General features: G+C 41.1%; 1 protein-coding gene and 1 long non-coding RNA gene across 20 annotated transcripts in view; one reads left to right on the top strand and one right to left on the bottom strand.

Annotated features, from left to right (window-relative positions):
- The window catches only part of LOC102165892 (uncharacterized), a 108,066-nt gene that overhangs the window by 35,006 nt on the left and 48,011 nt on the right, over nucleotides 1-25,049 (bottom strand). For 2 of the 9 annotated variants that reach the window (XR_002346755.2, XR_014812868.1), the window contains one exon: nucleotides 17,256-18,714. The exons of 6 other annotated variants lie outside the window; for them this stretch is intronic. This is a non-coding gene — a long non-coding RNA (uncharacterized LOC102165892). Of the gene's footprint in view, nucleotides 1-17,255; nucleotides 18,715-25,049 lie in introns of those variants that run through there. One more of the 9 variants, XR_014812866.1, reaches the window with a different exon arrangement.
- The window catches only part of SMAD1 (SMAD family member 1), an 80,376-nt gene that overhangs the window by 49,801 nt on the left and 5,526 nt on the right, over nucleotides 1-25,049 (top strand). For all 11 annotated transcript variants that reach the window (XM_084970921.1, XM_021100454.2, XM_021100452.2 and 8 more), the window contains 4 exon segments: nucleotides 10,975-11,232; nucleotides 14,917-15,033; nucleotides 18,234-18,455; nucleotides 24,575-24,831. In XM_084970921.1, the coding sequence (XP_084827047.1) occupies nucleotides 10,975-11,232; nucleotides 14,917-15,033; nucleotides 18,234-18,455; nucleotides 24,575-24,831 (854 nt within the window).

Genomic DNA, 25,049 nt, shown 5'->3' with positions numbered 1-25,049 from the left:
GCGATATGCTTTGAAGCTCAGTGTCATGGTTCCCAAACGTTGAAGACGGGATTGGAAAAGGATAGATAATAGAACATTTTAGCCATTTTTGTACATTAGCAAAAGACAATTTTAAGTTGCTTCTTCACATTTATTTTTTGAACGGGCTTTTTTTTTTTTTTTTTTTTTTTTTTTTTATGGCTGCACCTGTGGCACATGGAGCTTCCTAGGCTAGGGGTCCAATTGGAACTGTAACCACTGACCTAGGCCACAGCCACAGCAACGTGGGATCTGAGCTGCATCTGCGACCTACACCACAGCTCACAGCAATGCTGGATCCCTAACCCACTGAGCAAGGCCAGGGATTGAACCCACAACCTCACGGTTCCTAGTCAGATTCGTTAACCACTGAGCCACGACAGGAACTGCTGAACAGGCTTTATTAAGGAATTATTGGCTTAGAATAAACTACACAGGTTTAAAATGTACAGTATGAGGAGTTCCCATCGTGGCTCAGCAGAAACGTATCTGACTAGCATCCATGAGGACGCAGGTTTGATCCCTGGCCTCGCTCAGTGGGTTAAGGATCCGACGTTGCTGTGAGCTCTGGTGTAGGTCGCAGATGCGGCTCAGATCTGGCATTGCTGTAGCTGTGGCGTAGGCTGGTGACTACAGCTCCAATTCGACCCCTAGCCTGGGAACCTCCATATGCTGTGGGTGCGGCTCTAAAAAGACTAAATAAGTAATAAATAAAATGTACAGGATGATTAGTTGTGACATACATGTGAAAGCATCGCCACAGTCAAGATGATGAACATACTCAACACCCACAAAAGCTTGTTCCTGTACCTTTGCAACCCTGGCCCTCATCCCCAGGCCCCTACTGATCTCCTTTCTGTCACCATACATTGGTTTGAGTATTCTAGATTTTATATGCATGGGCCGATACAGTATATATCATTTTTCTCTCTGCTTTCTATCAGCATATTGAGTTTGTCCATGTTGCTGTGTGAATCAGTATTTTGTTCCTCTTTATTAGAGTAGTAGTCCATTGTATGGATATACATATTTATTTATTTGCTCATGTATTGATGGACATTTGGTTTGTTTCCAGTTTGGGGCTATTACAAAGAAAATATACACATCTGTGTAGACACATGTTTTCTTTTCTCTCAGGTAAATATCTGGAAGTAGAATGGCTGGGTCCTGTAGGAAGTGCACACTCAACTTTGTAAGAAACTGCCAAAATATTGTCCAGAGTTGTGCTGTTTTACATTCAGGTCCGCAGAGTATGAGAATCTCTGTTGCTAATACTTGGTATGGTCAATCCTTTTAATAAAAAATTTTTATTTTGGTAAGATATATGTAATGTAATACTTATCATTTTAATCATTTGTAAGTGTACAATTCCATAGCATTAAATACATTCACAGTGTTGTACAATCACCACTCTCCATACCCCAAACCTTCTCATCATCCCCAACAAAACTTTGTACTCAATAAATAATAACTCCAGTTTTTCCTTTTCCCCATCCCCTGATAATCTGTATTCTACTTTTTGTCTATGAATTTTTCTAAGTTGCTAATATAAGTAGACTCAAAATATTTGTCCTTCTAGTCTAGCTTATTTCCCTAAGGATCCTATTTTTAAGGATCTGTCTTTGGTGAAGAGTCTATTCACAGCTTTTACCTAATTTTTGTACAGATAGATTGATTTATTGAAATGTACAGCACAATATATCCGAGCTTATAAAAAATTTTATTGTAATTGATTTGCAGTGTTCTGTTTTACCTACTTTCTTTTTTTTTTTTAAGTTTTTTTTTTTTTTTTTTTTTTTTTTTGTCTTTTGTCTTTTTTTTGTTGTTGTTGTGGTTATTGTTGCTATTTCTTGGGCCGCTCCCACGGCATATGCAGGTTCCCAGGCTAGGGGTTGAATCGGAGCTGTAGCCACCGGCCTACACCAGAGCCACAGCAACGCGGGATCCGAGCCGCGTCTGCAACCTACACCACAACTCACGGCAATGCCGGATCGTTAACCCACTGAGCAAGGGCAGGGACCGAACCCGAAACCTCATGGTTCCTAGTAGGATTCGTTAACCACTGCGCCACGACGGGAACTCCTGTTTTACCTACTTTCTAATTGAATTATTTGGATTTTTATTAAGGAGTTTTGAGAATTCTTTATATATTCAGGACACAAGTCCTTAATCAGATATGTGATTGCAGATACTTTCTTTGAGTCAGTGGCTTGAATGTATTATAAGTAAAGTGTAAGGCAACACTTCAAAATAAATTAAATATCCTTAAACAAGGATCTGTGGGAACAAAATCAGAAATTCAGAAACTAAACACAGAAATGGATAAAAATTAGAAGAAAATCAAAGAGAATTGATATAATTCAATAAACAAATTTAAAAGAAAAACATTTCGTAAGTAATAAATTTGAATGTGCCAAAAGGAGAATAGATTTGTACTAAAATGTAATAAGGTTCATTGGGGAAAGGCAGGAAAATAACCAAAGGGTGAATGAGAGATTTTAAAAGAGGTTAGAAGGGTCTGAAAGTGACTGGGATGAACAGCAAAGAAGATACACCACAATTCAAGAAAACTTTCCAGAAATTTGAGAAAACCCAAATCTACATATTGAAAGAACTCAGCATTTACTTGGGAAAATTCACTTACTGGGATCAACTTTGAGACATGTCCTAGCAAAACTATTAGCTATTAGCCTTTATGTATTTATTTATTTTGCTTTTTTTGTTTGTTTTATTTTATTTCTTTTCTTTTTGTCTTCTTAGAGCCACACCTGCAGCATATGGAAGTTCCTAGGCTAGGGGTCGAATCATAGCTATAGCCACCAGCCTATACCACAGCCACAGCAACACGGGATTCGAGCCACATCTGTGACCTACACCACAGCACAACAAAGCCAGATCCTTAACCCATTGAGGGAGGCCAGGATCAAACCCGAATCCTCATAGATACTACTGAAGTTCATTTCTGCTGCACCACAACGGGAACTCCACATTATCCTTTACAGATGAAGGAAAGTCCTTGGGGCTTCTAGGCAAAAAGAGCACATTACTTGTAAAGGCAAGGATGTAAGGTTAAAATCAGACTTCTCAAAAGCATCATCTACAAATAGGCAATAGTGAAAAAAACATTTCAAGAAACTCAAGTAAATCAGGACAGGCCAAGCTCTCCTTCAAGCATCAGGGCTGTAGGAAAAGTTTAAAATGTGCAAGTTGGGAATTACTGTAACAGTGAGCTGTTCTTGAGGAATCTGTTGGGGTCACTTTACTCAACTAAGATAGGACTGGAGAAAATTTGGCAAAAGGACATGTGGTAAGCATTTAATATATATATATATATTTTTTTTGTCTTTTTTTTTTTTTTTTTTTTTTTGCTATTTCTTGGGCCGCTCCCGTGGCATATGGAGGTTCCCAGGCTAGGGGTCCAATCGGAGCTGCAGCCACCGGCCTACGCCAGAGCCACAGCAACGCGGGATCCGAGCTGCATCTGCAACCTACACTACAGCTCACGGCAACGCTGGATTGTCAACCCACTGAGCAAGGGCAGGGACCGGACCCGCAACCTCATGGTTCCTAGTCGGATTCGTTAACCACTGCGCCACGACGGGAACTCCAGCATTTAATATATTTAGAGATAGAGATAAGGCTAAAATAAAAGTAGTGATATGGGTGAAGGAATAATATATAAATTCTAGATGTTCTGATAAAAATAGAAAGAGTACAACTGTAAAAATGGGATGGAAGAATAGGGAAAGAGAACAGTAGAGTAAGATCACTCATAGGTGAAAGATGAGAGTTAAAAGATATCATTTAAAACTGATTAACTAGGAGTTCCCACTGTGGTGCAGCAGATTAAGGATCTGGCATTATCTCTTCAGTGGCTTCCGAGGTGTGGGTTTGATTCCCAGCCTGGCACAGTGTGTTAAGGATCTGGAGTTGCGGAGTTCCCGTTGAGGCACCGTGGTTAACGAATCCAACTGGGAACCATGAGGTTTCGGGTTCGGTCCCTGCCCTTGCTCAGTGGGTTAAGGATCCGGCGTTGCCGTGAGCTGTGGTGTAGGTTGCAGACACAGCTCGGATCCCGCGTTGCTGTGGCTCTGGCGTAGGCCGGTGGCTACAGCTCCGACTGGACCCCTAGCCTGGGAACCTCCATATGCCACGGGAGTGGCCCAAGAAAAGGCAAAAAGAAAAAAAAAAAAAAAAAAAAAAAAAACACTGACACAGAAGATACTTTGAAATGAACATGCTTGCATCAAGTATCATAGCATCCTCCCATATAAAGCAGGATATGGCAGGAAAAATAAATGGAACCTCACCGAAATAAGAACTTAAGACACCAGTCTAAATGCAAGACAAGTCTTGTGGAAAAAACATAAGTAATCATATCAGCCAGAGGTTGGGAGACTGCCCACAGGGCAAATCTAGTCTGTTACTTGTTTTTGTAAATAAAGCTTTTAACACAGCCACTTCCGTTTGTTTACAAGATATAAACAAATGGCTTTCTTACTACAACAGCAGAGTTGAATAGCTGTGAGAGAGGCCCTATAGTCCACAAAACCTAAACTACTTACTCTCTGATCCTTTCCAGAAAAACCTCACTGACCCCCTCATATAGGAGACCTAAGCAACATTATTAATTAGTTAGCTTTTATGGAAACCTATTGAGCACTGCATTCTAATAACAGAAAATACACCTTTTCCCCACTCCTGGGCATCTATCCAGAGAAAACCATGACTTGAAAAGATACATGTAGTCCAGTGTTCACTGCAGCACTATATGCAATAGCCAAGACATGGAAGCAACCTAAATGTCCCTTGACAGAGAAGTGGATAAAGAAGACGTGGTACATGTACACAATGGAATATCATTCGGCCATTAAAAGGAAAGAAGTAGTGGCATTTGCAACAACATGGATGGACCTAGAAATTATCATGCTAAGTGAAGTGAGTCAGACAGTGAGATACTGACGTCATATGCTCACTTACATGTGGAATCTAAAAAAAAGGACACGAGTTCCCATCGTGGCTCAGTGGTTAACAAACCCAACTCGTATCCATGAGGACTTGGGTTCGATCCCTGGCCTTGCTCGATGGGTTAAGGATCCAGCATTTCTGTGAGCTGTGGTGTAGGCCGGCAGCTACAGCTCCGATTCAGCCCCTAGCCTGGGAACCTCCATATGCCTTGGGTATAGCCCTAAAAAGACAAAAGACCAAAATAATAATAATAATAATAACAACCAAATAAATAAAATAAAGGACACGATGAACTTCTTTGCATAACAGATACTGACTCACAGACTTTGAAAAACTTAGGGTTTCCAAAGGAGACAGGTTGGGCGTGGGGGGTGGGCTGAGGGTTTGGGATGGAAATGCTGTAAAATTGGGTTGTGATGATCACTGTACAGCTATAAATGTAATACAATCTATTGAGTTAAAAAAAAAGAAAAAACACCTTTTCAAACATGCAAGGAACACTTAACAAAACTGTATCATATTGTAGGTCACAAAGAAAAGATCAAATTCCATAAGTTAGAAATACCGCAATCAACATTTTATCACAATGCCGTAAAGCTAGAAATTTAAAATTTGGGAATTTTAAAACTATTCTATTAAATGACCCATAGGGCAAATGAGAAAATATAAAAAGTTACACAACTTCTGGAAAATAATGGTCAAACAGCTCCCTATTAGAGTCTGTGGGATACATTTAAACCAGTGGTCAGAGAAAAAAATCATACCATTGAACACCTATATCAGTAAAAATTAAAGAATAAAGATAAAATTTAAATTCCCAACCAAAAGACTAGGTAAAGAACACTAGAGTAAGCCAAAGAAAAAAGTATGAGGGAAAGATAATAAAGATAAGAGCAAAATATAAATAGGGAAAAAAACAGACCAGATCAACAAATTCAAATCCTTACTTGAAAGAACAAAAACAATCCCCAAGGCTCAATTTAATAACGGGGGGAAAAAGGTGTTGCAAGAAGAAAGCACAAATATAAAAGATAAGATGAAAGAGGGAAACAGCTATTGATAAAGAATACAAAATTTTATTGTAAGCTCACTTTGCATACCTTTATGCAAGTAAATTTGAAAACCTAGATGAAATAGATAATATCCAAGAAGAAAATGTAATTCACCAAAATTACCCTCAGTAGACATAGAAAGCTTAAATTTATTTACATAGGACACATAGAGAAAGTTTCAAGGAGCTACTCCACCAGAAAGCACCAGTCTCAGAGACTTGAGAGAGAGAATCCACCTAACATTTAGAGACCATTTCAAAATGTAAACTATTTCTGAGCACACAAACATCTATGAAGCAAGTGTAACATTGACACCAAAACCTGATAAAGAGAGCACACAAACTCAGACCAGTATCATCTGTGAATATTAATATAAAGATCCTGAATAAAATACCCGTTATTAGACTCCAGTGCTCCACATTATGAAAATAATACATCATGACCAAGCAGGTCTTATGCCAAGAAATGCAAGGATAATTCACCATATAAATAGGTGTAAGAAGGAAAATCACAATATCTTTAGAAATGCTGAAAAGTCCTCTGGCAAAAATTCAGCACCCAGAGTTCCTGCTGTGGCACAGTGGGTTAAAAAACCCAACTGCAGTGGATTAGGTCGCTGCGGAAGTGGGGGTTCAATCCCCAGCCTGATGCAGTGGGTTAAAGGATCCACCGGTTACAGCTGTGGCTCAGATGCAGTCCCAGGCCCTGGAACTTCCATATGCCATGGGTATGCCCATGGTAAAAAAAAAAAAAAAAACAATAAAATAAAATGGAAATATCAATAAACATATATATAAATAATTACCAGTTGGAAGATATAATGGAAGCAAAAATTCCATTTCAAATAGCAACATTTACTTAGTAAATGTAATAAAAAATGTTGAAAACCTCATGCAGTATTATGGGTTGAACTGTGTCCCCCTCCAAAGGTATGTGTTGAGGCCCTAATCCTAAGTACCTAGAATATGGCTGTACTTGGAGATAGGACCTGTAAAATGTTAAAATGAGGTCATTGGGTTGGACCCTAAACTCATGGGTGTCCTTCTAAGAAGAGGAGATTAGGACATGCAGAGAATCACCAGGAAAATAAGCTATGAGAAGACACAGCGAGAAAGTGGCCATCTGCAAGCCAAGAAGAGAGGCCTCAGGAGAAACCTCAGACTTTTGCCTCTAGAACTTTGAGTAAATAAATTTTTGTTGTCTAAACTACCCCATCTGTGGTATTTTGTTATGGGCAGGCCTACCAGACTAATAGAGTAGCTGTGGAACAATCTTGAAAGATGCAGAAACAGATTTGAACATACCTACCTGGTTCTTGAATAGCATATTTTAACATAATCAAGTAATTCTTACCAAGTTAATGTATAAATAAAATGGGATCCCAATTAAATAAGTACCTATAATCTTTTTTTTTTTTTTTTTTTTTTTTTTTTTTGTCTGGAGGTTGACAAGGTGATAACTAAAGTTCATATGGAAAAGTAAGCCCATGAGCGAAATATTAAAAAGGAAGAACTGGGAGAGGAGACTAGCTCTACAGATGTTAACACCACACAGTCTCTATCATGAAAACAGTCATCCTGAGGCACAGACTAGAATGGAATGGGATGGAATATCTACAGATAGACCCAGACATATATGGAGATTTGTGAGAAAGATGGTATCTCCAGTCACTAGGACAGAAATGGTTTTTTAATAAGTGGTATTAGGGCAACTGGCTGACCATTTAGAAAAAGATAAAAATAGACCTATTCCTTTTTTTTTTTTGCTTTTTAGGGCCACCCCCGCAGCATATGGAGGTTCCCAGGCTAGGGGTCTAATCAGAGCTATAGCCTCCGGCCTACACCACAGCCACAGCAACGCCAGATCTGAGCCAAGTCTGCGACCTACACCACAGCTCACAACGCCTGATCCTTAACCCACTGATTGAGGCTAGGGATCAAACCTGCAACTTCATGGTTCCTAGTCAGAGTCGTTTCCGCTGCACCACGATGGGAACTCCTAGATCTATTCCTAATACTGTGAGTAAGCTGAACTCCAAAAGGATCCAAGATTTAAATAAAATATGAAACTTTATATGTACTGGAAGAATGCATGGGTGAATTCCTCCTTACAGTCTGGGTGTAGAAGAAGACTTTCTAGGACTCAATCCATATTCAATAAAAGAAAATATTGATAAACTTGACTATCAAAAAAAAAATAAATTTGCACATAAGCAAAGTCAAAAGACAAATTAGGAAGTGCCCATGGCATGTGGAATTTTCTGGGCCAGGGATCGAACCCAAGCCACAGTAGTGACAACGCTGGGTCCTTAACCCACTGAGCCACAGAGCATCTCCCCTCAATACCTTGTTGAAGTTCATTAAAATATGCCTGTCCCTATATCAGCAGTGGCAGAATCATCTCATATTAATCAGCAGAGGTGAGCAAAAAGGTATTGCTCTTGTCCGGCTCCGGTATAGAGGGCTAAGTTGTTGGAGTTGGTGGCTAACTTCCCGGGTCATGTACAAAAGCTGACTGAGCTCCCCCAGAGTGTACACTAAGGGCAGCCCTGTGCTTTAGAGCCAGACCACTGCACACCACAGCAGTTACCCGGGAACACATGTGCGGAGTGTGCAGAAATACACTGCCCCCTGCTGCCGCTGTCATCTGCAGGCAAGGAAAGGAAGTAAATTCCCATTTTGAAAACTCTCTTGGGCAGTAGGAATTACTAAAACAGGGGCTTCAGTAAGGGGGTCGTAGCGGGGGTGGGGTGGGGGGGGAGATGGAGAGTTGACTTGAGTTGCTGTCTGGCGCTGCAGTTGGTGGGCGGGGTCTAGAGGCCTCTGTTTTCGGCCTTTTAAAGGTGCGGGTCAGAATGGGGGCTAGAGCTAGCTGACCATAAAAGGCAAGCTGGAAGTGGTAACAGGCTGCGACAACAGAAAGAAAAAGAGAACGTTTGATTACGGAGGTAATTTAAAGATACTGTACTATTTCAGAGCATGTGTTTATTTTTGGAATATAGAGTTCTATGGTGTTGGGGAAACTTTGTGACTATTGGGAACTCTTTCATCAACAAAACAAGTGTATAAGGAGGAATTATGCCTTTATTCCCTTAGGGTTTTCTTTTTTTTTTTTAATTGAAGTATAGTTGATTTACCATGTTCTGTTAAGTTTCAGGTGTACAGCTAAGTGTCTCAGATATAGATAGACAGATATGTGTGTATGCTTTTTCAGATTCTTGTCCATTACAGGGAGAAATTATACTTTTGATGACGATTTGGACAGATTTCCATCACTGTGTGAGAAATGAAATACACTTATACGGAAAAGATTTGTTTCTAAGGGATCAAATAGTAGGGAAATCTTATTGCTACAGGATTTGGGGAGATTTAAGATACAGCATGTGAGAAATTTTAATACCTTCAAAAACCCATTTTTACTTATACAATTTTCTGCTCATGAATTAGTGATAATCCAAGTGTTAGGAGCACTTTTTGCTGTAGAAATTATCTAAGTCATGGATAGATTCCCTGGAAAGCCCTCAAAAATCTACTTAGTTCCTAATGCCACTAAATACGGGTTTCTTTTGGAAAATACATTGAGTCCGTAACTCCCAACAACAATCACAGATTTTAAATCTCTTCCCATGCTGTTTACCAAACGAGTTGTTTTTCTCTTTCTGCCAAGGTCATAAGGGCAGTAGGCATTCCAAGGACCTTTATTATTGGGAGGGGCCGCCTGGTGACCCTGGCCAGAGGCTGAGGCACTAACCCCTACCAACCCTTCCCTTCCTTGATCATTGCCTTTGTAGTGGCTCTGCCTCCTGAGGTTTCTGGGGGTTGGGGACCAGCGAGCTGCTAATTCCTAGGTTCCTAACATGCAGAGCTTTTAAGAATGGCTTGCTTTATTTCCTTCTCTTCCAGTGTGTACATTTGGGGACCTTTATACCTTGGGTATTCAGGTAGCAAAATGTGGGTTGTATGACCTGTTTCTTCCTTTGCCTATCAGGTAGTGATAAGGATTACTGAGAAGTGGGTAAATACATTAAGATCCTTAAAGAGGAAGTTTTCTTCATGGCTCAGCAGTTAACGATTCCAACTAGGATCCATGAGGATGCAAGTTCGATCCCTGGCCATGCTCAGTGGGTTAAGGATCTGGCGTTGCCATGAGCTGTGGTGTAGGTTGCAGATGCAGCTCACATCCCGTGTGGCTGTGGCTGTGGCTGTGGCCGGCAGCTGTAGCTCTGATTCAACCCCTAGCCTGGGAACCTTCATATGCCATGGCTGTGGCCCTAAAAAAAAAAAAAAAACCCTAAAAGAGAACATGTTCATAAGGTATGAATGCTAGGACATAACATAAAATCTGCCCCACAAAAGATCGTATTTTGTCTGATCATCTCTCTTCATTGGCATTTGGATTTTATCCTGCTTGCTGCATTTACCCTCTCAGCTTTATTTACTACACTTCCTTTGGTTTAAAGCGAGTTAATGTGTCCGTTTGAAACACTGGTGGAGAATAATTCTTATCATTCAATAAATATTATTAACTCTTAAAGGTAGAATCTTATTAGCCAAGAATATGAACTGGAATTGTCAATGGTGATGTCTGCTCTTAGCTGTGCTTTGGTTTTCAGTGAATGAAAAAATTAAGAATCGGGTAATCTTCACGCTTTTAACCTAAAAGAATAAATGTCACAGACTCGCCCTGGGCAGTTTGTGCACACTGCAGGTCGCGCATCCACCAGCTGTGATCCCAAGGAGACTAGTTTTTGCTGCATTTGTTCCCGAGTGAAAAAAATGACTTTTCATTCGAATGGTGCTTTTGAGTTGGCAGCAGACCAGAGTTCACGTAACTTGTTGTTACTTCCAGATTCTGTCTCAGCTTGACTGTGATGTTGTTAGAGATGTTCATCATGCTCATCTTTGTCCCTCTTGTTTCTCTTTCCCTTTTTTCCCAGTTCTTCCTCCAGTCCTGGTTCCGAGACACAGCGAATATAACCCTCAGCACAGCCTCTTAGCTCAGTTCCGTAACTTAGGACAAAATGAGCCTCACATGCCACTCAATGCCACTTTCCCGGATTCTTTCCAGCAACCCAACAGCCATCCGTTTCCTCATTCTCCCAACAGCAGCTACCCAAACTCTCCTGGAAGCAGCAGTAGCACCTACCCTCACTCTCCGACCAGCTCAGACCCAGGAAGCCCCTTTCAGATGCCAGGTAGGTGGGAATGTTCGGTGACATTCTGGGGTCAGCACAGCGTCGAGGAGAAGCAGGGGTGCCTGGAATGGAGAGGGCTTGCCAGCCTTGGTACGTGGCCCTGGGCTCTGAAACTCAGGATACGACTTTGAATGAAAGGGGGCCAACTAAGCCAGTGTTTCATTTGTCCGGCACAGATGCTTGAATATATTTTCATTTTTAATTTTGAAAGGTTTTGAAACAGCTGCATCCTTCTGGGAGTGGCATAGTTGTTACAGCTTTTGCTCTTGATGAAAGAGAGAGAGGAAAAAAATAGTGCCCTGCACACATTTGCTGTTTTCATGGGAGGGAAAAACCCTTTCATGAGTGCATCCTCAAAAAAGCTATTTCCTGGGGGATCCCACCCCCCTACTTAATTAAATTCATTTCAGTGGTGAAGTAATCCTGAGAAACTTTAACCTATGCTTTAACAACAAAGGATTTGCAGCAGAGGTACTGGAAACCATCTGCTTGTTTAATTTAGCAAAGGCAAGAAAATCATCATCCTTCTTTTTTAGACTTCTCTGGTGGTGTAATGTTTGTCAAATTAAGTGATTAATTAGGACACTATATTTTTCAAGTTAGAGGTTAATAAGTAAGCACCTCAGAACAAAAAACGATTAGTGCCAAGTTTCTTGCCAGTAGACCTCACAATGGATAATCTAAACAAAGACATACTTGACATCTGTTAACATTTCAAGAAGGGAAAACGAGGAGCTCCCTGGTGGCCTCTTGATTAAGGATCTGGCGTTAGGGATCACTGCTGTGGTACGGGTTCGATCTCAGGCCCAAGAACTTCCAAATGCTGCAGGCACGGCCAGAAAAAGGGGGTAGGGGGGAAATGAGTGGGCAGGCATATTTATTGTGCCACTTAAAATGTTTTTAAGCAAACTGGAATTCAACAGCAAAGTTGGTGTGTCCTCAAAAATTGAAAAGTGGTCGTTCTCATTGCAGCTCAACAGAGTAAGAACCTGACATAGTGTCCATGAGGATGCTGGTTCGATCCCTGGCCTCACCCAGTGTGTTAAGGATCCATCTGCTGCCATGTAGGTCGCAGATGCAGCTTGGATCCAGTTTTGCCATGGCTGTGGTATAGGCCTCAGCTGTAGCCCTGATTCTGCTCCTAGCCTGGGAACTTCCACATTCCACAGGTGCGGCCCTAAAAAAGAAAAAGGAAAAAAAAAAGATTGAAAAGTCGTTCATACTTGTTATTCCTATCCCTTTTTTTGGGGGGGTGCTTTTCAGGGCCACACCTGCAGCACATGGAAGTGCCTAGGCTAGGGGTCAAATTGGAGCTGCAGCTGCTGGCCTACACCACAGCAACACTGGATCCTTAACCTACTGAGCGAGGCCAGGGATCAAACCCCTGTCCTCATGGATATTAGCTGGGTTTGTAACCCACTGAGCCACAACAGGGAATCCTCCTATCTTTTATGTATTTATTTACTGCTGTTTTACATTTTAAGCCTCTTTATTTTGCCTTGTTCTGTTTATTTTTTTCAACTGAAAACTGTTTAAGACGAGATGGGAGAGAGATTAGTTTAAAAACCAAACTAGTATCATTTGCTGGTTTCCTCTGCCCGACTCCCTTCCGCACCCGTTGGGTTTGATGAACAGGTTGGTGGCAGGGAGACGGTTTTGGAAGGTTTGGAGCAGTGGCAGACCCAGGGTGGGCTCAAGAGTGAAACAAATTGAAGATTATTGCCAGAATTTACACTTTGTTCCCCGGCTGTCGGGGATTAGGGCCCAGGCCAAGTAGCGGAAATAAGGAGAAAGCTGCAGGGGTGCCAGGAGGGCCTCGTGAGGACACCAGAGCCCCACCCACAGTGTCCAGCCCCTCCCAGTGATGCTGATGCTGTAGGCTGTTGATGAAATTTTCACCAGCTTGTTTGCAGAAACGTGTTGAACTTGGTCTCAAGGGAGGCTCTTTGTCTCCCTGCCTGGCTGGAAGGAAAGCAGAGGCAGGGTTGCAGCTGCAGGGAAGCACGCTGGTTAAAAAGCTGGAGAAAGGGTAGAAAAGGTATCCTGATGGGGTCCCCATGGTCTGCCTTTGTGCCCTGAGGCCTGGCTTGTTAGCACCTGGACCATGGAACTGGGACTCTGTGAGAGTCAGTCTGGGAAATGGCTGAGAAACTGAAAAGAGCAGCATTAGCTTTTAGTATGCGATGGTTGGCCTGAGAGCCAAGCTCTTGGTGCTTCCTTGGCCTGATACTTTGTTTCTGGCTGTCATCTGTGCTGGGGTCCTAAGTGGGCTCACTGTAGCCCGTGGGGAACTCGTTTTTCCATCACACAGGCTTGTTTGTGGGAAAGCCACACCCTTGATTTTATTTAAGAAAGCACAAGACTTGTGCCCATGTTCTGTTTCAAAAATCTCAGTGTTGGAGTTCCTGCTGTGGTTCTGCGGTTAAAGAACCCGACTAAGATCCATGAAGACTCAGGTTCAATTCCCTGGCCTTGCTCAGTGGGTTAAGGATCTGATGTTGCTTTGGCTGTGGTGTAGACCAGCAGCTGCAGCTCTGATTCCACCCACTAGCCCAGCAACTTCCATCTGCTGTGAGCGCAGCCATTAAGAAAAAGAAAGAGAGAGAGAGGAAAGAAAGAAGGAAAGGAAGGAAGGAAGGAAGGAAGGAAGGAAGGAAGAAGGAAGGAAGACGGAAGGAAGGAAGAAAGGAGGAGTTCCCATCGTGGTGCATCGGAAACAAATCTGACTAGGAACCATGAGGTTGTGGGTTTGATCCGTGACCTCACTCGTGGGTTAAGGATCTGTCGTTGCTGTGAGCTGTGGTGTAGGTCAAAGACGTGGCTTGGATCTGGTGATGCTGTGGCTGTGGCATAGCCGACAGCTGTGGCTCTGATTAGACGCCTAGCCTGGGAACCTCCACATGCCACGGGTGTGGCCCTAAAAAGACCAAAAAAAAAAAAAAGAAAGAAAGAAAAAGAAAGAAAGAAATGAGAAAGGAAGAAAGAAGGGAAAGAAAGAAGCACATTGTTGGCCTCTTATTTGTTAGCTGGCTATGAGCTTTCCAAAAGAAACATGTACGCAAATTCTGAAATAGAAGATAGTTGTGATCTTCTATTTCCTATTATTCCGCTACTGGGAACTTGAAACCAGTGAGAATCTAAGCGGGTAGGGAGAAGGTTAGTGCTAGCAGGCTTCTTGAAGCCATGGGGATTAACAGTTTGAGTGAGTCAATTGGCAGTAGTGAAATTCAGTTGGTAAATTCCTAAGAGCCCCTAGATTTAACGCAGGAGACCCTGAAACTCCTTTTCTTAAGAAATCCTGTGTAGCTTTCAGAGATTTTTCCATCCATCAGGGAAACAACGAAATGCAGAGGTCCTTTCAAAGTGGGTTGTGTGAAAGTGTCAGTGCTCTCCTGATCATTATAAAATGGCACGGCCCTGGGGAGGCAGAGAGCTTCTGGAACTGGCATCTAGTGTTTGCCTCCCATGGAATTTTCAGGGCGTTTGTGTAAGATGATGACATAGTAGTGATCCCCACAAAGGGTCCACCAAAGCCAGCATCTGAAGCATCCAATCTTCTGATGGGGAGGTTGAAATGGCAACTTAGTTGCTGAAGAATTTCAGCACGGAAGAGAATACATGTTTTAAGTGTGTGTTTACTGTGGATAAAGACATCTTTTTTTTTTTTTTCTTCAAACTTTGTAGCTGATACACCCCCACCTGCTTACCTGCCTCCTGAGGACCCCATGACCCAGGATGGCTCCCAGCCCATGGACACAAACATGATGGCACCTGCACTGCCCTCAGAAATCAACAGAGGAGGTAAGATGAGTTGCTGCTTACTCCCTTTTTTAAGTTTACCTGGGAAGTTCCTGTCGTGGCTCAAGAATAATGAACCCGACTAGTATCCATGAGTACACGATTCAATCACTGGCCTCGCACTCAACAGGTTAAGGATCTGGTGTTGCCGTGAGCTGTGGTGTAGGTCACAGAAGGGGCTCAGAACCCTCATTGCTGTGGCTGTGGTGTAGGCTGGCAGTTGCAGCTCTGATTTGATCCCAAGCCTGAGAACTTCCATATGCCGAGGGTGTATCCCTAAAAGGACAAAAATAACAAGTTTATCTGTCCATGTGTTACTTTCATAAGTTTTTAATTAGTCTTTTAAAAGATAGCTATTTGAGAAACACAGGCACAGTAAGAGGAGCTCCATGGAGAGAATCATTCTGTGGGTTACAAATAAGCCTTTATATGAACAACAGACACATGCCTTTAACTAATGAAAGCCTAGATATAATTGTACAGTCATCTGTTTAGAGCTTCAATACTTAACAACTTTGAATTGGTGATAGAAGAATATTTTTTAAGTGAAAGACAAAGGGATACTGAGAGAAAAAATGAGCAAAGACAGAAGTAGAGTTTTCACTGGTGATTTCCCACTTGAAAACTTCGTATAACCAGGCTTTCCAAAAGGTTCCTTAGTTCCTCCTAAGCCCCATCCATTTTCTAGTCCTCATCTCTGTACAGCTGTGGCTGAAACAAGCGAAAAATTGTTCTTTGCTCTATTTACTTGTTTCTAGCCTTGTTTCAAGAAGGCATAGAGGCACGTATTTTCTGTGTTCTCACCGTGAAGGGCTTATCTCTTTCCCTCTCGGGAAAGATGGGTCCGCAAGATCCCTGAGGGGAGGCCACTGGCATCCTGCCAGGTCTGCAGGGGCAGCTTGAGCAGGCTTAAGCAGACAGAAAGCCCAGGTAGCTAAAGTGCTGGGAGGATCCCTGAGCATCTGGGAGAAGTCTTTGACCACCTGCTAAATGAAACTGTCCCCAGGTAACCTCCCCTGGAGGAAGGTGCTTCCCTGGGGCACTCTGCAGTGTCAGAGACTTTCAGTCTGGGTTCATTTAATGCAAATTGAAGTTAACATGCAATTTAACTAAGTAGATCTTATCTCATTCTTACCACTTTTTTAGTAAAGGTCTGGAGATAGCTCAGACTTTGTCAGAGTTGCTCATATTTTTTAAGTTCTTAAAAGTTACTGATGAGCTCAAAGAGCCTTCCTTTCCTGTATAGTGTAATAAATAAGAATGTACACCTTTTTAATCTGTAAATATTCCTTATATCTTGTTTATTGGCTCTGTATTTTACAGTTCCTGATAACCTCCAGAACACTCTCTCAAACATATAATTATGAGCTAACAAATCAAGATTCTGGGTGGGGAAAATACTTCCTATCTCACCCATGTCTGGAATGTGTATTTGGGGAAGAGGGTAGCAGGAGAGGAATAGGCACAGGGCTTTGAGGAATGGGTGTGAGCATGCAGACTTGGTTCTTAAGCCCCAAATGTCTGATTTCAGGGAATAGACCTTTAAATTGTTTTAAGTTTTCCTTTAAGTGGCTAAACAGGTTTTCCCCGTTAGAATAAGTTCATAGTTCATATTTCCATGAGATAGAGCTGTTGGCCTTATTGTTGTACTTTGGTGGTTTTCCTGGAGCAGCGGTCAGCAAGCTGCAGGCCACTTTAGCCTGCTGTTTTTGTAAATAAAGTTTTATTGGGACACAGCTATGTTCATTCATTACATGTTATTTGTGGCTGCTTTTGTGTGGCCAGGGCACAGCTAAACAGCTGCTATTGAGACCATATGGGCCCCAAGACCTTTGTAGCCTTTTACAGGAAAAATTATCAGCCTCCCGACCTAGATGAATAGTACTTTGAACAGTCCTGATAGCTGATGAAAGCCTTCAACTAATGATGTGCAGCCTTCTTTAAGATTTGGCATCTGTAAATCACTAAAAATCTGCTCTTTGAAATATAGCTGATTGACATGGGATGAGGCTTAGCAAACAGAAAAGATGGTGTGAGTTTGTTTTTAGCTCACCCGCTTAAGTGTGTAAAGCAGCTAATGCAAGTGTGGATTTTTTTTAAATGAACATGTCCTTATTTTCTTTACCAAATTCTAAAAGTAAGGCGCATTTTAATATTTGTGGAGGTTGATGTTAAGAACACAGAGGTTAACCCTTAACAGTTAGAGTTCGTGCTTCTGTCATGGATTTTCTTTCTTTTTGTTACAATTGAACACTTGAGGCTGCATAAACCTTAGATCATTACGTATTGGCAAGCCAGATATAGAGAGTTTGTATTCCTGGAATCCCTAAAGCAGTAGAATAAGAGGTTTTACTACAGAAGGAACTTATCTTTAGAACCTTTTAGTTGCAAATGTTTAGAAGCATGTTCTGTTTGGAGATTTGTTAGTCTTAAGAGATTTGACTTAACAAGCTGCATCCTGTCAGTAAAGTTGGGTAATTTCCATTGTTGGCCCATTCTGGGAATGGAGAGACAAAACACACCTGCTCTGCATGACTTAAAGCAAATATAAGGAAGTTAGCATGAAATCTGGATGAGAGAGATATGATTCATTCTGTAAGAATGGCCAGCTGGCAAGATTTCTTCCTGAGTTTGAGGACTGGAGCAAAGCTGTAGCCGTGAGTTACTAGCAACCTCATGCGAAGTCAAGTAACTTCTTATCAATAATTAGAAACTGATTTTCATTGCTTTGAAAAAGCAAAGGCAGACTGAGGCTTTGTCCAAAGTAATTCCAGCACCTTTGGCACATTTCCTATCCTCCATTGTTCTCTCCCGCTTGTTTTTTTTTTTTTTTTTTTTCCACTTGCCCCTTGATGCGTTTCTTGAGATAGGGCTCCGGGCCAGTGAGGGATAGTCTCCCTCTTGGCACATTACAGGACAGGCAGCACACTGGGCGCACTCAGCACCCGAAGCGGGTGGGCTTGCCTAGCTGGTGTGTCGGTTATCTGATAGTCACTGGGGAAACCATTTTCCAATTCAAGGTGAATGTCGCCCTTGGTATGGAGTACCTGCTTTCCAGATCCGCGAGGAACTCTGTACCTTCTAACAGCAATTGCCTTTTCCCTCTCCGTTCCATGATGCCCCAGCCAACTTGCGACACAGTTTCAGGTTTTGAGAGCCCGGGGCACTTACCATGTGTGACGCTGAACGTGTCTTTCTTACAGATGTCCAAGCTGTTGCTTATGAGGAACCCAAACACTGGTGCTCTATTGTCTACTATGAGCTCAATAACCGTGTGGGCGAGGCGTTCCATGCCTCCTCCACGAGCGTGTTGGTGGATGGTTTCACCGATCCTTCCAACAACAAGAACCGTTTCTGCCTTGGGCTGCTCTCCAACGTCAACCGGAATTCCACTATTGAAAACACGAGGCGGCATATCGGGAAAGGTGAATTTTCCCTGTAACCTCTCTCAAATGTTTGTCTGTCGTATATGTCCCTGTTCCTCCAGAGCTGACCAGCCATCCCTGAGGCGAACCCCAGATAATATACAGTTGCTACAGTTTGTACATATTTTTTCAATTTGTATCATTAGCAAGTTTTTCATTTTCCAACCAGCGATTTCTGTGGTCCAGCAACTCGTACTCATTACTTAATTAGCTGAATGAGTGATTTGCTCATGGGGACAGTATTCTATGATATGCTTTGCTGCAGAGTGAAATAAATGTTAAAAAATTATTTACAACCTATAGCTGAAAGCAAATTAAATAAACCTGATGTATTTCAAATGAATACAATAACTCACTGGGGAAAAAAAAAAGAACTAATCCAGAATAACTTATGAATGTAATGTTTGGCTGTATATCCTCCATCTGGGCCAGGTAAGGTAGGGTGATTGCAAACAAATCCTAAACTTTTTTTAGTAGACTTGCTTACATAGTGGCGGTGTGCATGAAACAGTTGCGAAACTTTAAGATGTATTAGAAGATTAAGCAGATGACTAAATGTGAGAATGTTATGGGGAACCTGGGTTTTCACTGTGGAATGAAAGACTTACAAGTGTGGAGGAGGGTAAAAAACAAAACAAAAAAAACACTGGAGGTATCAGTATGAAATCATGAAATCATAAACAGTAATATGTTTATGTATGTGTACACGTGTGTTTATGTTCTCCTGTACGTGTGTGTGCATGTGTATGTAGATGTGTCTTTCCACGCATGTAGTTTCTGCTGAAAGGGCCAAGAGGCAAAGACCCCAGTAGTAATAAGCCCATAAGTGCCCAGACCATCATCTCCTCACGCCATGTCCACTAAGAGGAACCAGGGCTTTTGGAGAAAGGGCTGACTCCAAGGCTCCAAGGACAGGTGGGCACAAGATGAGCCTGGAATGTTTTATTACACCTGAAAGCAAAGAAATACTGATGCTTATGTATGTGTCTCAGGAGCCAACTTGGAGGGGCCTCCACTGGCCCATTCTGGGACAATTTGAGCACCAAAGATTTAAATCCAGTAATGGGTTTTAAACCCCTGGAAAACAATAGTAAGTCATAAGTCCATGCCAATAATAGATAAATGAATGGGGAAGGCTGACGGGTAAATATAGAGTGGGTGGCAGAGTTGCAAAGTCCCCATTTTGCAGCCGTCAGGCAAGAATCGTCAATGGATGCTAAATATGAAGAGAATTTTGTATGAGAATCAGGATATTTGCCTGGTTTTTAAGCATCTCCTCACAGACTGCCTGGTACTAGGGGGAGTAAAAAATCATTAACTACATAGTGAAGAAACTGGACAATATCTTGACTGGGAGATGAAAGTTATCATCACCAGTGAGAGGCAGATGAATGTCACGTACCCCCGGCTGTGGTACCCTGAGGAGGAAGTAACCTCACCTACGTGGGACTCCAGCTGAGAAAGCAGATCTGAATCTAATCACAGGGTAACTTCAGACAAACCCCAGATGAGGAATATTCTCTTTAAAAGGGTGAGGAGGGCCTGTATTCTTCCAAAATGTCCACGTCAAATGGTATGAGAATTGTCCAAATTAAAAGAGGCTAACAAGACATGACACTCTATGCAGTAATATGGCCCTGGACATGATCCTGCGCCAGACAAGGGGGAAAATACTCTGAAGAACACTATTGAGGGAGTTCCTGCTGTGGCACAATGGCATCAGCTGTGTCTCTGCAGCACCAGGACACGAGTTCAATCCCCAGACCGGCACCGTGGGTTAAAGGATCTGACGTTGCCGCAGCTGTGGTATAGGTTGCAACTGTAGCTCAGATCTGAGCCCTAGCCCAGGAACTCCATGTGCCACAAGGCAGCCGAAAAAGAAAAAAAAATATCATTGATGTCAGCTGGCAAAATTAGAATATGAGTGGTAGATAAGATAAAGTATTATGACGGTGTTAAATGTATTGGCATTGCCAACTATACTGTGACTTGTAAGGGAATACCCGTATTCTTAGGAAATACGCACTTAAGTATTTAGGAGTAGAGGGCCATGATGGTATGGTTCAGGAAGAAATTATGTATGTATTTTATATTGATAGATTAGATAGATAGATAGATAGATAGATAGATAGATAGATAGATAGGTCAATCCTGTGTCAGATACATACATGTCTGTATGTGTGTGAGGGGGTGTGTGTAGAGGGGAGGGAGATGCCAGGGGCGAAGCATATGGAGTAAAGCTGTCACAACAGATGAATCTGGATAATGGTTACATGAGTGTTCTTCTCTTTCCTTTGTCCTTTGGTCCATTTCTGTAAGTTTGAGTTATTTCCAGAGTAAAAGTTTTTTAAATACCTACTATGAAATTTAGACCAAATTCAAATGTCCTTCAATAGATGCTTAAAGGACATTTGAGATGAAGTTTTAACATTTAATCCTAGAAACAAAAATTTTAAAAAAATCTTCTTAAAACAGGAATTGATAAGAAAGTTTCTTAGTATGATTAAGGAAAACTAATCTAAACTCCACATTTATTGATGAAATGCCAGAACTTAGGTTCATATCCTATAGCTGTCTTTCTGGGGTCTGTAACCCCCTGCAGTGGTCTATAAACACAATTTTGCATGCATTTGGGATGGAGGGACATATTTTTCATTAAGTTCTGAAGTTGACCATTACCCCAAAGAAGTAAAAAGCCATTGCACTCTGGAACATTGCTATTAACAATTAAGAAGAAAATAAAGATTCTCGGAATGCTGTTATTTCAAATTGTTCCAGATGCCTTGACTAGTGCACTCAAATGTAGAATTATAGAAAATGGAAATAAGCCAAAGTTACCATTATTTGTAGATGATATGATTAACTAATTGATTGATCATGTTCTTGGGATAGACTCTTGAAGTGAAATTAGAAGGTCAAAAGCTCTTGATATATTTTGCCAAATTACTTTCCAGAAAGCTTTTATTAATTTCCACTTGTACCAGAAGTTTAAGAGTGCCTTTCTTCCTTTACTCATTCAGAATTACTTATGGACCTTGTGTCTATTCAAATGATAGGACTGTTTATCTAGAAACTGCTAAAGCATCACTTTTTAGAAATTGGATGTCAGTTTTCTTTAATCTGGCAAGAGCCAGTTAGAAAATATAATGGAGGGGGAAATCACATTCCCAGTAGCAAGAGAATGCATATATTTCTTGGAAATAATCTGAACCAGCAATAGATGAGAATTATGTTAAAAAAAAAAACAACAAATTTAACTGATAGAAAAAGAAAATTTGAATAAATAAAAGGCAATCTGTGTTCCTTAAAGAGAAGGCTTAAGATCGTGACAACATTTTAAGAATATTCATTCTTCCTAATTTAATTCATAGTTTAAAGCAATCCATGTCAGAATCACAACGTAATGTTTTTTTGAAAGTTGGAAGATGTATTCTGCATATTACCTGGAAGGATAAACAAGTAAAAATAGCTTTTTTTTTTTGCTTTTTTTTTTTGCTTTTTAGGGCTGCACCTGCGGCATATGGAAGTCCCCAGGCTAAGGGTCAAATTGGAGCTGCAGCTGCCAGCCTACACACAGCCTCAGCAACGCTGGATCCTTAACTCACTGAGCAGGGCCAGTGATTGAACCCATGTGTTCATGGATACTAGTCAGGTTCATTACCACTGAGCCACAGTGGCAACTCTGAAAATAACTATATTTTTTAATGGAAGAGTAAAGAAAAAATTCTCAATGTGAGGGTTAATAAAAGATTATGAAACTACAACTAAATCAGTGTGTAGGCAAAACAATAGAATAAATTAAATTCAGACTATACCGTGTTTAAAAATCTAATGTACATTTTAAGTGAAGTATAATTAAGCATTGGTCCTCTAATGGTCTTGCAGTAACAAAGCTGTTACTACAGTAACAAGCCTGTGGCGGGTAGAGGCTGGGGTTAGAAACCCTGACCTCATCCCATATATGCAAAGGGATTCATGAGTTGAATTTTTTTTTTAAGGCAAGCTATTAAAAAGCTAGAGGAGAGTATGATGAACAGAGAGGCAGACATTTTCTAAGCATAAAAAGCAACAGAAAAGATTACAAGAGATTTATCTACTTGAAGATTTCAAACTTCTGTAGGTCTAAAAAAAAAAATACCATGAACAAAATTAAAAGACGAAGGACTGACAGGGAACTAAAGGGGAAATAAATTATTTATATCTTCCCTATATGTGCAGTTCATGAAAGAAAATAGAATATTAGAATCCCCAGCGGGATAAATAGGTGAGAAATATGAACAGTAAATGCAAGGAGAAACACAGATGAGTAGTAAGTGGAGGAGAGCAGATCCAGGCTCATGTGCAAATTAAAACGATATTGCTTCCTAGCTATAAATTAGGGAAACTCTGTTTTTGTTTTAAAGTGAGCCTCAGCACTGGCTCGCTGCTGGAGAGAGTGTAAATTGATGCAAGCACTCTGGATGGCCTTTGGGCAAAGCACATCAAGAGCCTTCGATCCAGTGATTTAATTTCCAGGAATCTCTCCTAAGGATATCAGAAGTTATGGGGAGACATTGATCATGGTTTTGTTGTAATAGCAGGAAATTAGTATCAACAGGATAGTCCAGTAATGGGAGAGTCCCTTAAATAAATTGTCGTAGAAATACACTCGTGGAGATACATTAAATTGTTGGCAAAGAAGGTTTAATTATATTCAAAACCGACTATGGTATGTATTCAGTTATTGCCTCTGCCTTACTAAAGGAATGATAATACTTCCTGCTGCTTTCTATTTTGTTTTATTTTCTGAATTTTCTAAAATGAATATGCCTCATTTGTATAATCAGGAAAAAAGTAAAACACACACACCCTTAAATTGTTTTCTCTACATCATACAGAAAAAAATGATTTCTGCTCCATGAGCTATTTGATTGTTTTGGATGAGACAGTGGTTTTAGCATTGACTAAGCCGTGCCAGAGTTAACCTGCAAGGTCCATCTTGAAAGCCACATGGAAAGTGACTTTGTGTGCTGAGTGGCCTATGATGGTGTGGGGCTTTGTCAGTGTGATTTTTTTTCCCCCTTCATTTTTTTTTAAAGACTGGGTAAGATCAATTTTCCTACACTCCTGGCCCTCTAGGTCTCACAGGAAGAAGTTTGGAGCAGATAATAGTTCAGTGAGATCGGATTCCACACAGTAAGAGTTACTTTTTCTAAGTTTTTTTTTTTCCTGGACGTTACATCTTACGGCTCTCAGCAGTACTTCCTCCATCTGTGGTTTTCTAGTCCTTTTACTTCTCTCCATCCTCTCTTCCCCGACCCTAAAGTTTTTCCAACAGCTTAGCTGGGAAATAAATATAAGAGAGCTTATATGATGAATTCGTGGTAGGAGCCCACAGTCAAGTCCTGCTTTATGTAAAGTGCTGTTTTTAAAATGAGACTGTGCTCTCAACCTGCAGACAAATAGGGCATTAAACTCTTTCCAAAATGAAATTGCTGCACTGTTACTGATTTTTTTCTTTTTTCTTTTTTGGCTGCCCAGTAGCATATGGAATTCCCTAGCCAGGGGTCAGATCCAAGCCCCAGTAGTGACCGACCTATGCCGCAGCTGCAGCAAGGCTGAATCCTTAGCCCACTGCACCAGGCTGCAGATCAAATCTGCATCCCCGTGCTCCAATCCTATTGCGCCACAGTGAGAACTCCTGTTTCTCATTTTTAAGAGACTATGTTGTGTTATTCCTAGAAACTTTATAAATGTGCATGTTGACTAATGGGCATCATATCAACCAATACAGTTGACTAAGATTTTATCAATTATCAGACGCAACCTAGAATAGATTTACAAGGAGATCCTGCTGAATAGCATTGAGAACTATGTCTAGATACTCATGTTGCAACAGAAGAAAGGGTGGGGGAAAAACTGTAATTGCAATGTATACATGTAAGGATAACCTGACCCCCTTGCTGTACAGTGGGAAAATAAAAAAAAATTAAAAATAAAAAAAAAAAGATTTTATCAGTTGTGCAAGACTTGGACAATGTCTGTTTAATCAACCATGTACATTTCCATTCTGAAGCTTCATTGATGCTTTTCAGCCGTAAAAAACATTAGCGACCATTCTGTGCTTTGTCCTTGTGCAGGTGTTCATCTCTATTATGTCGGAGGTGAGGTGTATGCCGAATGCCTCAGTGACAGTAGTATCTTTGTGCAAAGTCGGAACTGCAACTACCATCACGGATTTCATCCTACTACTGTTTGCAAGATCCCTAGTGGGTGTAGTTTGAAAATTTTTAATAATCAAGAATTTGCTCAGTTACTGGCACAGTCCGTAAACCATGGCTTCGAGACAGTCTACGAGCTCACGAAAATGTGTACCATTCGCATGAGCTTTGTGAAGGTAAGTGAGCTCTGATTCCATGGGTCAGGGTGGAACACACCTCTGCATTATCTAAACCTATATCCTCCTGATATGTGTCTATAAAGTCCAACTTACTGTCTATAGATACTTTTCACCTGTGGCAAGGATGTCAACTATTAGGGAAATATTGTTGGAATATGGGAGTGTTTGTGTTAAATGTCAGTAGTAGCAGCCTTCAATAACTTTTCTTTATTCAG

Source organism: Sus scrofa, chromosome 8 (assembly GCF_054392235.1).
Source record: "Sus scrofa isolate SSC_HxYL_T2T_F1_AM1 chromosome 8, Sscrofa_HxYL_maternal_Yorkshire_Landrace_v2.0, whole genome shotgun sequence".
NCBI lineage: Eukaryota > Metazoa > Chordata > Mammalia > Artiodactyla > Suidae > Sus > Sus scrofa.
The sequence above is the reverse complement of the archived record's forward strand: the minus strand, read 5'-3'. Positions and strand labels throughout refer to the sequence as shown.